Genomic DNA, 10,664 nt, shown 5'->3' with positions numbered 1-10,664 from the left:
GGATTATCTGATCAAGTGATTTTTCACATTTCAACGTCAAGTTGTTAATTTCGTATGCAAAAGACAACTAATTTTGATTTTTATATTATTTTTCATTGCAAACTTGCACCATATAATTTGTAACTTTCATTTTCTTTATTGATGAACATTCGATGATATTTATATTGTAAAAAACAATATAAAATAAAATTGGAATTATAATAATAAAGCAAATATTTACTACTTTGTTAAAAATATGACATTACAGTCATCAAACAAATATCACAGATATATATATACAATATTTCTATGGTTTTAACTTTCTCATAGTATTATTTATTATTAATTTAACATAGTTTGCAAAAATCCTAATATATAACTTCCTAAATCTTCATCCTGATTAGTCCAGGAAACATAAACACTTTTTTGCTCATCTTCATCGCCTTCTACTTTAACTAAGACTGATTCTACAGAGATTGATCCATCTGTTAATTGTACCGTCCAACCTGATAATCTCTCTTTAAGAGGTTGTAACAATTTCAAAGTAGTGGAATGTGCAGGTCCAGGATCTCGAACTTGAACGGTAGAAGTAAATCGTACAACGTGTTTAGTTATACCTGCTGCTTTAGCCACCTAATTAAAAAAAGTTTAATTATAATAGTACTAAATTTTTAACATTCCTGTTATTAATATTTATATATTACTTCATCCGCATCCACAAGGCAAACTCCATCTTCTCTCAACATTAAGACACTATGTAATAATCTGCGTCTTTTGGGATCTGGTGGTAAGGCGGAGTATCTTTTTGCTTCTGCTTTTAATAAAGCAAGTGAAGCATCTACTGGAACTTTCGAAGTAGTTGTAATAACGTATGTTTCTCCATTAGCAGGATTGAAACAATTTGTACCAAATTCTTGCTTAATTTTCTCTTTTAAAAATTCCATCTTAGCAAATTCGCCATGCACTAACATAATATTTTTAGGTTCGCAGTATTGTATTAATTGCATGATTCCTTTTGCATCCGCATGTGCGGAAAAAGACATATACTCTACAGCCATTTTTACCTCGACGATTTGACGGTTTTCAAATTCTATTCTACGTGCTCCATTTAAGACTTTATGTCCGATTGTACCTTGTACGCAAAATCCTGGCATAATTACCATATTAGCTTCATTTGGTGCCCATTTTCTGAAAATTTGTAAAGATAAACCTGCATGTAACATTCCTGGTGTTGCAAATACAACCATTGCGCCTGGATTATCAATATATGCTTTGTCAAATGGTTTTATATGTTTAAAATCAAACATATTTCGTTGTACAAAAGTTTTTTTTATCTTTTGATTGGTCCAAGTAATAAACATTTTATAATAATTGTTTGCTTTCTCAGTTAAACCTAAAGCAAAATAAACTGGCACCTTTAGATTCATTCTTTCCCAATATGTTTCAAGTAATATGCAAAGTTCTTGAGCTCTACCCAGAGCAAATACAGGAATTAGAACTTTTCCACCTCTATCTACGCATTCATGAACCTATAATGAAAGTATCTGTATTTGAGGTGTTTCATTTAACACTGATTTTTATGCGACGTATACCTTTTTCAAAAAATCCCTTTCCCTACATCTTTTGGAATCTCTGATTGTTGTACCATATGTAGATTCTGATATTAATAAATCAGGTCTGCATTTATCTATCCATGCTGCACCCAAATGACGATCGGGCGTCATGTTGTAATCTCCTGTATATACAATAGATTGAGATCCTACACGTACCCAAAACATAGCAGCACCAAGAACATGTCCAGCATAATATGCTTTTATTTCTAATTCTGAATCTACCATAACCGATTGATGAAGAGTAACAGCAATGACTTTTTTCATACAATCCTTTATCATTTGTGATGTGAAAAAGTTACTTTCTCCTTTACGTTCTACAGCTACTTTTCTCATGTCTTCTAAAAGTATAGGAGCAATAGCTTTTGTAGGATGAGTCATATATATTGGTCCTGTATAACCTACCTATGAACAACATTATTTTACAAATAAGAATATTATAATAAAGATGTTGTTAAAAAGATTTTACCATTTCTGTAAAGTATGGAAGTGCCCCACAATGATCTAAATGAAAATGTGAAATAATAACACAATCTATGTAACCAGTTGCAGGACCTTCTGGTACGATATAAGAGAAATCAGGAAATCGTCTTTCGTCGTTGAATCCCATATGCATGCCACAATCTAACATGATATTTTTTCCTCCCATTGATACAAGAATACAACTCCTGCCAACATCTTGACCTGCTCCTAACGGCGTTACTTTAATTTCTGGCATTTTTTAACCTGTTATTAAAGTTTTTATCTGTTATTAAAGAAATACAAAAAATTAATTTTTAATTATTCTTAAGGGAAACAGAATAAAACGAATCATTTATTAATAATGTTTTTCTCTGGCAATATTTTATATTCTTATCAGCATTTATAATTCTGTAGATTTATGTAAAACTAACCTCAATATCTGATTAAAGTGTATCACTCTAGTGTCTTAATTTAATTATGCTGTTTATGATTATTAACAATTGAACGTGTGCAAAATATAAAACCACAGTGTACTGCTACATAACTTTTATGTATTTCGATCATCGAAAAATATATAAGGACATACACACTTTTTATTCTGCAAGCATTTATATACACATAAACGCAAGAAGATAATTGAGGTATTCCGTTTCTACTTTGTAGAGAGTATAATAATATATAATCTGTTTTTAAGTATAATCTGCTAATTACAGTTCACGTAACAGACAAATAGAATATCAATTTTTTCAAATCATTAACACACCATAAGCATTTAAAAACCTAATTTTTTAACTATAAATGACGCCACAAATATCCAACTCTCACTGCTCGCTTGATGCAAACGGCGCCTTCTAACGTTCGATACACGAAGGATTCTACCCGAGAGAAATTAAAATAATTAATCTAAAATAATTACTTCGATTACTACATACCTATGCGTTCTAATAAATAGAAAGAAGGTTATATTACGTCGTCTATGAATTATACGTCAATGAATTAACATATTATGCGTCTTAAAAACTAAGTGATACTTACTATTGTGTAAATACTACATTATCGTATTTCGAGTACGTTGGATATTGTTTAAATAATTATAAAATCGTTCAATCTATAAAATGATTAAATGTAGTCGTACGAAAAGAGAGTATTTCGATCTTTAGTTTTTGAAATACGAAAAAAAATTAACGTTGATTTTCACAATAAATCTAATGTTGCTTCTTGTCGAAATTAGATGAGTGATGATGGCTGAAAGAAAGTTATATTAATGTATAACGCCTTTTAAAAACTATACGATATTAAACGGAATATACGATTGTTTAAATATTATTTCCTCGTACTCCGAGTATATTGTAAATTATTTAAACAATTATAAAATTATGGGATCTATAAAATGATTAATTAAATATAGTCGTACGGAATGAGATTATTGCGATGTTTAAGCTTCAGAGTACGAAAAGAAACTAACGTGATAACTCCCAATTCAACGGTCAATTCAATGTTATTTGTTGTCGACATTAGACGAGTAACAAATTGTGGAAGAAAATATTGTTTACATTACTTCTCTCGTTCCTAAACTACGTCCTGATCAATAATATTGTTTATAATTGAAATCGATCGATATCTTGTATTATATTCGATTTACGTATACGTGTACACACGTACACTGACATACACACGTCTATGGATATTCCTTACACACACATATATATATACACAGATGCTAATATAGTATGTATTTAAATCTAATTATTTTATAATTATTTAAACAATATCGTAAAATTTTAATCTCAATCTTTGCTCGTTATTTCACGCATAATCTATAAAGCATAGGAAAGATATTTTTTAGATATGCAGCCATTCGCTCGGTAGTACTTGCGTTTTACAATTTGGATTTAAAGAGACTTCGATATATCGCAAGTACTACCGACCCAGGTCCCACCACGTGGAGGTAGCTGCATCTGGGGACCCACGGGCTAACGGGGACTCTACTTTACAATTCGCGTGACCGGCGTGATCATATTATCGGCGTTCTATAAAACGAAGTCCCCGGTAGGACTTTTAATCGCGCCCGAACACTCCCGTGAGTGTTAGAATTACGGTGACTCTACTCTAAATTCGCGTTCGCGACGTTTCACGCACTAACCGAGATTTCAGGCGGCTAACTGGAGGAGGGTCAGTCCACGCTTACGGATAGCGAACCATACTACTCGGTAGCGCATAAACCGACACACGACCGGTCATTTATTCGTTTTAGCAATCAAACGAAGTCCATTACCGTAGGACTTTTAATCGCGCCCGAGAACACCGCGTTTGTGCCCGCCGACACACGCACAAGTGTTCTTCCTATCCTAACCGTATACGCGTGTAACAATGGATTATGAAACGAACCTTTCGACGATACATCAGACCGGCGTCGATGTATCGAAATCCATGAAGAAGAGGAGAAGAGAAGAAAGAGTAGAAAAGGAAGCCGGAACATGCGAGCACGTGAAAACTATAGAATTCGGAAGAAAAGAAAGAAAGGATAACCGGAAGATAACACATGCACGTGTGAGAACGATGAAATTGAAAAGAGAAGATGGACATAGAATGTAGATACGCTTGACCAAAACTAGAGTACGAAAATCGAGCTCGATTTTTCGATACTGAAAGGAGACCCGCACAGAAGCCCACGCCCATGAGCCCAACTCATGAGACCCACCCGAGAGAAACTATAATAATTAATCTGGTGTATTCATTTCCGAATATACAAAAGATATAAGAATCAATGTAAAATGTATGAACTTCGACGTTTACTTTGGAATTACATAGAGAAGAGATTTTGGATAAGTCTTCAAATATGCAGCTATTCGCTCGGAAATACTTGCAGGCTATAAGATATCGATACATCACAAGTACTGCCGACCCAGGTCCCACCACGTGGAGGTTGCTGCTTTTGGAGACCCGCGGACTAACGGTGACTCTACTTTCTACTACTTCTACTATTATCAAAAAAGCAAAGCAACGGGGCGACTTCCACTCCCGACGAATTCAAGCCTCCAAACGCTAAAATTGCAGCCCCATGCGTCTCCGCATTTGGGAACCGACTTACGCATAGCTCAACTATCCAACATCGGAAGCTTCGATCACCACTTGAGCACAACCGGTTGTGCTTCGCGACAAACGCCGGAACCCAAAATTGAATCCTACCGCACTCACAGATACTTACGCGAGTATTCCGGAAACACTCACGCGAGTATGTTAAGTACGTTGGAACCAATGTTGGACTTAAACGCGCCCGAGAACACCAACACCTATGCCAGCCGACGTAAGCGAGTGTCCTTCTATCTTGCCCGAACGGGAGAAAAGAAATCTTTCTACGCCTGAGGTAGAAAGATTCTTTAAACACCCGTATAAAAATCTAAGTCCCTCCATGGTCCTTGGGCGATGAAACGCTTGCGGCACGCGGACTAACGGGGATTCTACTCTAAAATCCACGATCCGAGATGCTTTTCCGCTTCGGGAGCTTCGGGCTTCTCAGCAAACTGGAGATGTATAAAACCCCGCTTACAGATTGCTCCACTGTCCACACCGTCAGCTTCAAACATCTCGAGACACGACCGGTCGTGTCTATCATTCGTTATTTCAAAGATCAAAACGAAGTCCTCGGTAGGACTAAATCTCGCGATCGCGAACACCCAAGCGCGTGCCGGCCGTCACGCGCGTGAGTGTTTTCCCTATCATTCGCGTACGGAAGCAAGGAGACATACCCTTTCTGCTATATAATTCCTATATAATAGAGATTATATGCAAAGAGGTTCCTTTAACTTCCGTGTAAAGATCCCACGAAGATAGGTCCAGCGATCACCTAACTTGAAACAGAAAAAGAATATATTATATATATATTTAAAAGAATATATTATATATATAGTAAAATATAAGTAAAAATTAAAAAGGTAATAAACATTAAATATAAGAGCAAAAATTAAATGCAATATTATATGCAAAAAGACATTTATATTCAAAAACTTCCCTGTAAAAATTTAATTTCACTATGCTCGATTCCTCGATGATCACTCGCTCGATGATCGCTCCCTCGATGATCTAACCTGAAACAGAAACAGAAAAAAACTGAAACAGAAAAAGAGTAAAAAAAAAAAAGAGGAAAAAAGATAGAAAGAAGAAAAGAAAAGAAACGCAGTAGAGAAAAATAGAAAAAGATACGTGGAGTATTTGCGTAAGTGAACGTGAGAAAAATAAAATTCCGAACGATTGAAGCGTATCTCGAAAATCATTTCACTCGAGGAAGATCAGAGTACCATTATTGAATTCGACTTTTCCTCAGTGAAAGAACTAAACCCGCCTAAGGCCCACACCCGAGGGCCCCTCCCAAGGGTCCCACCCGGAACTAATGATTAATAAAGTTAATAAAAGTGATTCATATAGTAAATTAAAGTATATAATTAATGTAGTTATCAAAAGTGTACAATTAATAAAAGTATATAAGTAATAAAAGTGAATAAGGATAAATACAAATAATAGCTAACATAAGTGTTGACGGGAAAGCTTTCTGTGCGTTCTGTTAGAAAATTAATTAAAAATTTTGTTATATTCAAATTTATTTATCTGTGGAAATATAACCAACTATTAGAAAATGTATTCAATTTAACGTTTAATTGAATTTAGACAAACGAGAGATATTGTAAAAATATAGAAATATGCAGCCATTCGCCCGGTAATACTTGCGTTTTATAATTAAATGTATAATTTAGCTATAGATTTGAAATATAATTAAGACATATAATTCGATATTTCGCAAGTATTACCGACCCAGGTCCCACCGCTTGGAGGTTGCTGCATCAGGGGACCCACGAGCTAACGGGGACTCTACTCTCTAAGATCCGCGAGACCGGCGTGAACAAATAATCGCCGAACAAATAAAACGAAGTCCCCGGTAGGACTTTTAATCGCGTTCGGACACTCATGTGAATGTCCGAATGACTCTACTATAAAATACGCATTACCGGCGTAATTTTATCTATATATCAAGCAAATAAATCTAAGTCCACGGTAGGACACTTAATTCGCGCCCGAACACTCACGTGGTGTTATTAGAACGGCTACTCTACTCTACAATCCGCGTTCCCGGCGTTCGCGAGGTAACATGAGCGAACAGAGACATCGAGTCCGCAACGGTATCCTACTAGGGATGACGTTGAGGCCGTCAGCCTCGGATGCCCACATCCCGCCTTTAAGCATGGCCGTCCATGCCTTTCGTATTTCGAACAATAAAACGAAGTCCACGGTAGGACCTTTAATCGCGCCCGAACACTCACGTGAGTGTTAGAATAACGGTGACTCTACTCTAATTCGCGGTCCCGCGGGGTTGCATACACCTCACCATGGACTCAGGTGACTATAGATATAAGGTGGGTCAGTCAACGGACTGAACATCCTTACAAATAGCCATAGACCATCCTCCTCAGTAGCACATAGACCGTCTCACTCTACAGTCATCCGATGACCGTATCACGACCGGTCATTTATTCGTTTTTAGCAATCAAACGAAGTCCATTATCGTAGGACTTTTAATCGCGCCCGGGAACACCACGCTTGTGCCCGCCGACACACGCGCAAATGTTCTTTCTATCTTACCCGTATTCCCGTCTAACAATCGAATCTGAAACAAACCATTCGACGATACATTGAACCTGCGCCGATGTATCGAAATCAGTGAAGAACAGAAGAAGAGGAAGAGAAAGAGAAGAAAAGGAAGCCGGAACGTGCGCGCATGTTAAAACGACAGAACTCGGAAAGAAGGAGAGAAAAGAATATCCGTAAGATGGAGTGAAACACGTACACACGTGAAAAAGATGGAATTGAAAAGAAGAGAAGAGAAGAGAAAAGAAAAGAAAAGAAATGATGGACCCGATTAAAACGAGAGTACGAAATTCGAGCTCGATTTTTCGATACTGAACAGAGACCCGCACAGAAGCCCACGCCCATGAGCCCTTCCCATGGGTCCCACCCGATAGAAACTATAATAATTAATCTCCAATAATTATTTCAATTATTAAATAGCTGTGCTTTTCGATAAATGTGAATTTACTGCTGAATATACGGAAAGAATAAGAAAGAATGTAAAATGTATGTCCTTCGATGTTGAATTTGATATTACACAGAAGAAATTTTAGAGAAGTCTTAAAGAACGCAGCCATTCGCTCGGCAATACTTGCACACCATAAGATTTTGAAGATTCACAAATACTTCCGACCCAGGTCCCACCGCGTGGAGGTAGCTGCAGTTGGAGACCCACGGGCTAACGGGGTATAAAAATCTAAGTCCCTCCATGGTCCTTGGGCGATGAAACGCTTGCGGCACGCGGACTAACGGGGATTCTACTCTAAAATCCGCGATCCGAGATGCTTTTCCGCTTCGGGAGCTTCGGGCTTCTCAGCAAACTGGAGATGTATAAAACCCCGCTTACAGATTGCTCCACTGTCCACACCGTCAGCTTCAAACATCTCGAGACACGACCGGTCGTGTCTATCATTCGTTATTTCAAAGATCAAAACGAAGTCCTCGGTAGGACTTAATCTCGCGATCGCGAACACCCACGCGCGTGCCGGCCGTCACGCGCGTGAGTGTTTTCCCTATCATTCGCGTACGGAAGCAAGGAGACATACCCTTCCTGCATATAATAAAGATTATATGCAGAGAGGTTCCTTTAACTTCCGTGTAAAAATCCCACGATGATAGGTCCAGCGATCACCTAACTTGAAACAGAAAAAGAATAAAACAAAAAGAGATAATTATATGCAAAAATAATATGCAATAATATATGGAAAAAGCTATTTATATATAAAAATACATTTAAAATCAAAATACAATTAAATAATAATATTAATAATTAATAAATAAATTAATGATTAAATAAAATTAAAAAAAAAACAAATATACCATTAAAATTTCCCTGTAAAAATTAATTTCACGATGATCGGTCTTTCGATGATCTAACCTGAAACAGAGAAAGAATATAAAAAGAAATGAATATATAAGCAAAAATTAAAAAGATAATAAAAATTAAATATAAAAGCTAAAATTATATGCAAAATAATATACAAAAACTTTCCTGTAATAATTTATTTTCACGATGATTGGTCTCTCGATAGTCTAATCTGAAACAGAAAAAAGTAAAAGAATAAGAGAAAAGAAAAATGAAAAAAGAGAAGAGGAAAAGAAAAGAAAAGAAAAGAAAAGAAAAGGAGAAACGAAGAAAAGAAACACGGAACATGTCCGAGAGAAAGATAGAATTCAGAACAATGGATAAGTATCTCGAAGATAATTTCACTGGACAAAATTTAGAGTTCCATAAATGAGTTTAATTTTATTCCTAGAGAAAGAACGAAACCCGCCTAAGGCCCACACCCGAGGGCCCCTCCCAAGGGTCCCACCCGAAAATAATTAATCTCGAATGATTGTTTCAACTATTACATAGCTATGCGTTTCAATGAATAGAAATGACTGTGAATTTATTGCTGAATGTGTCGAAGATGTTAGAAATAATGTAAAATATAATTTGGAATTACATAGAAAAGATTTTGGAAAATTCTTTGAAATATGCAGCCATTTGCTCGATAATACTTGTATCCCATAAAATTTTGATGTATCTACAAGTATCACCGACCCAGGTCCCACCGCGTGGAGGTTGCTGCACTTTGGGACCCACGGGCTAACGGGGAATTTACTCTAAAATCCGCGAACCGAGATGCTTTTCCGCTTCGGGAGCTTCGGGCTTCTCAGCAAACTGGAGATGTATAAAACCCCGCTTACAGATTGCTCCACTGTCCACACCGTCGGCTTCAAACATCTCGAGACACGACCGGTCGTGTCTATCATTCGTTATTTCAAAGATCAAAACGAAGTCCTCGGTAGGACTTAATCTCGCGATCGCGAACACCCAAGCGCGTGCCGGCCGTCACGCGCGTGAGTGTTTTCCCTATCATTCGCGTACGGAAGCAAGGAGACATACCCTTCCTGCATATAATAAAGATTATATGCAGAGAGGTTCCTTTAACTTCCGTGTAAAAATCCCACGATGATAGGTCCAGCGATCACCTAACTTGAAACAGAAAAAGAATAAAACAAAAAAAGATAATTATATGCTAAAAGCCGTTTATATATAAATATACATTTAAAATCAAAATACAATTAAAGAATAATATTAATATTTAATAAATAAATTAATGATGAAATAAAATAAAAATAAAACAAATATACAATTAAAACTTCCCTAAAAGAATTAATTTCACGATGATCGGTCCTTCGATGATCTAATCTGAAACAGAAAAAAGTAACTTGAAACAGAAAAAGAATAAAACAGAAAGAGATAATTATATGCAAAAATAATATACAATATTATATGGAAAAAGCCGTTTATGTATAAAAATAAATTTAAAATCAAAATACAATTAAATAATAATATTAATAATTAATAAATAAATTAATGATTAAATAAAATAGAAAAAAAAACAAATATACAATTAAAACTTCCCTGTAAAAATTAATTTCACGATGATCGGTCCTTCGATGATCGGTTCTTCGATGATCGGTTCTTCGATGATCTGATCTGAA

General features: G+C 36.1%; 1 protein-coding gene across 5 annotated transcripts; it reads right to left on the bottom strand.

Moving 5' to 3' along the window:
- Window positions 1-76: 76 nt before the first annotated feature.
- On the bottom strand, window positions 77-3,170 carry LOC127065707 (integrator complex subunit 11). Of its 5 annotated transcripts, none has more exons than XM_050998472.1 (5): window positions 3,087-3,170; window positions 2,059-2,315; window positions 1,572-1,994; window positions 684-1,508; window positions 77-612 (listed from the first exon to the last, which is right to left on the bottom strand). In XM_050998472.1, the coding sequence occupies exons 2-5, from the start codon at window positions 2,305-2,307 to the stop codon at window positions 322-324; spliced, it is 1,788 nt and encodes a 595-aa protein (XP_050854429.1). In that variant the 5' UTR covers window positions 2,308-2,315; window positions 3,087-3,170; the 3' UTR covers window positions 77-321. The 5 variants fall into 5 exon arrangements, with proteins under 5 accessions (XP_050854429.1, XP_050854427.1, XP_050854428.1 ...); XM_050998470.1 differs by lacking the exon at window positions 3,087-3,170 and adding an exon at window positions 2,483-2,906 and having other exon boundaries at window positions 2,059-2,334; XM_050998471.1 differs by lacking the exon at window positions 3,087-3,170 and adding an exon at window positions 2,483-2,906.
- Window positions 3,171-10,664: the final 7,494 nt, after the last annotated feature.

The sequence above is a fragment of the Vespula vulgaris genome, chromosome 8 (assembly GCF_905475345.1).
Source record: "Vespula vulgaris chromosome 8, iyVesVulg1.1, whole genome shotgun sequence".
NCBI classification, from domain to species: Eukaryota; Metazoa; Arthropoda; class Insecta; order Hymenoptera; family Vespidae; genus Vespula; species Vespula vulgaris.
The sequence above is the reverse complement of the archived record's forward strand: the minus strand, read 5'-3'. Positions and strand labels throughout refer to the sequence as shown.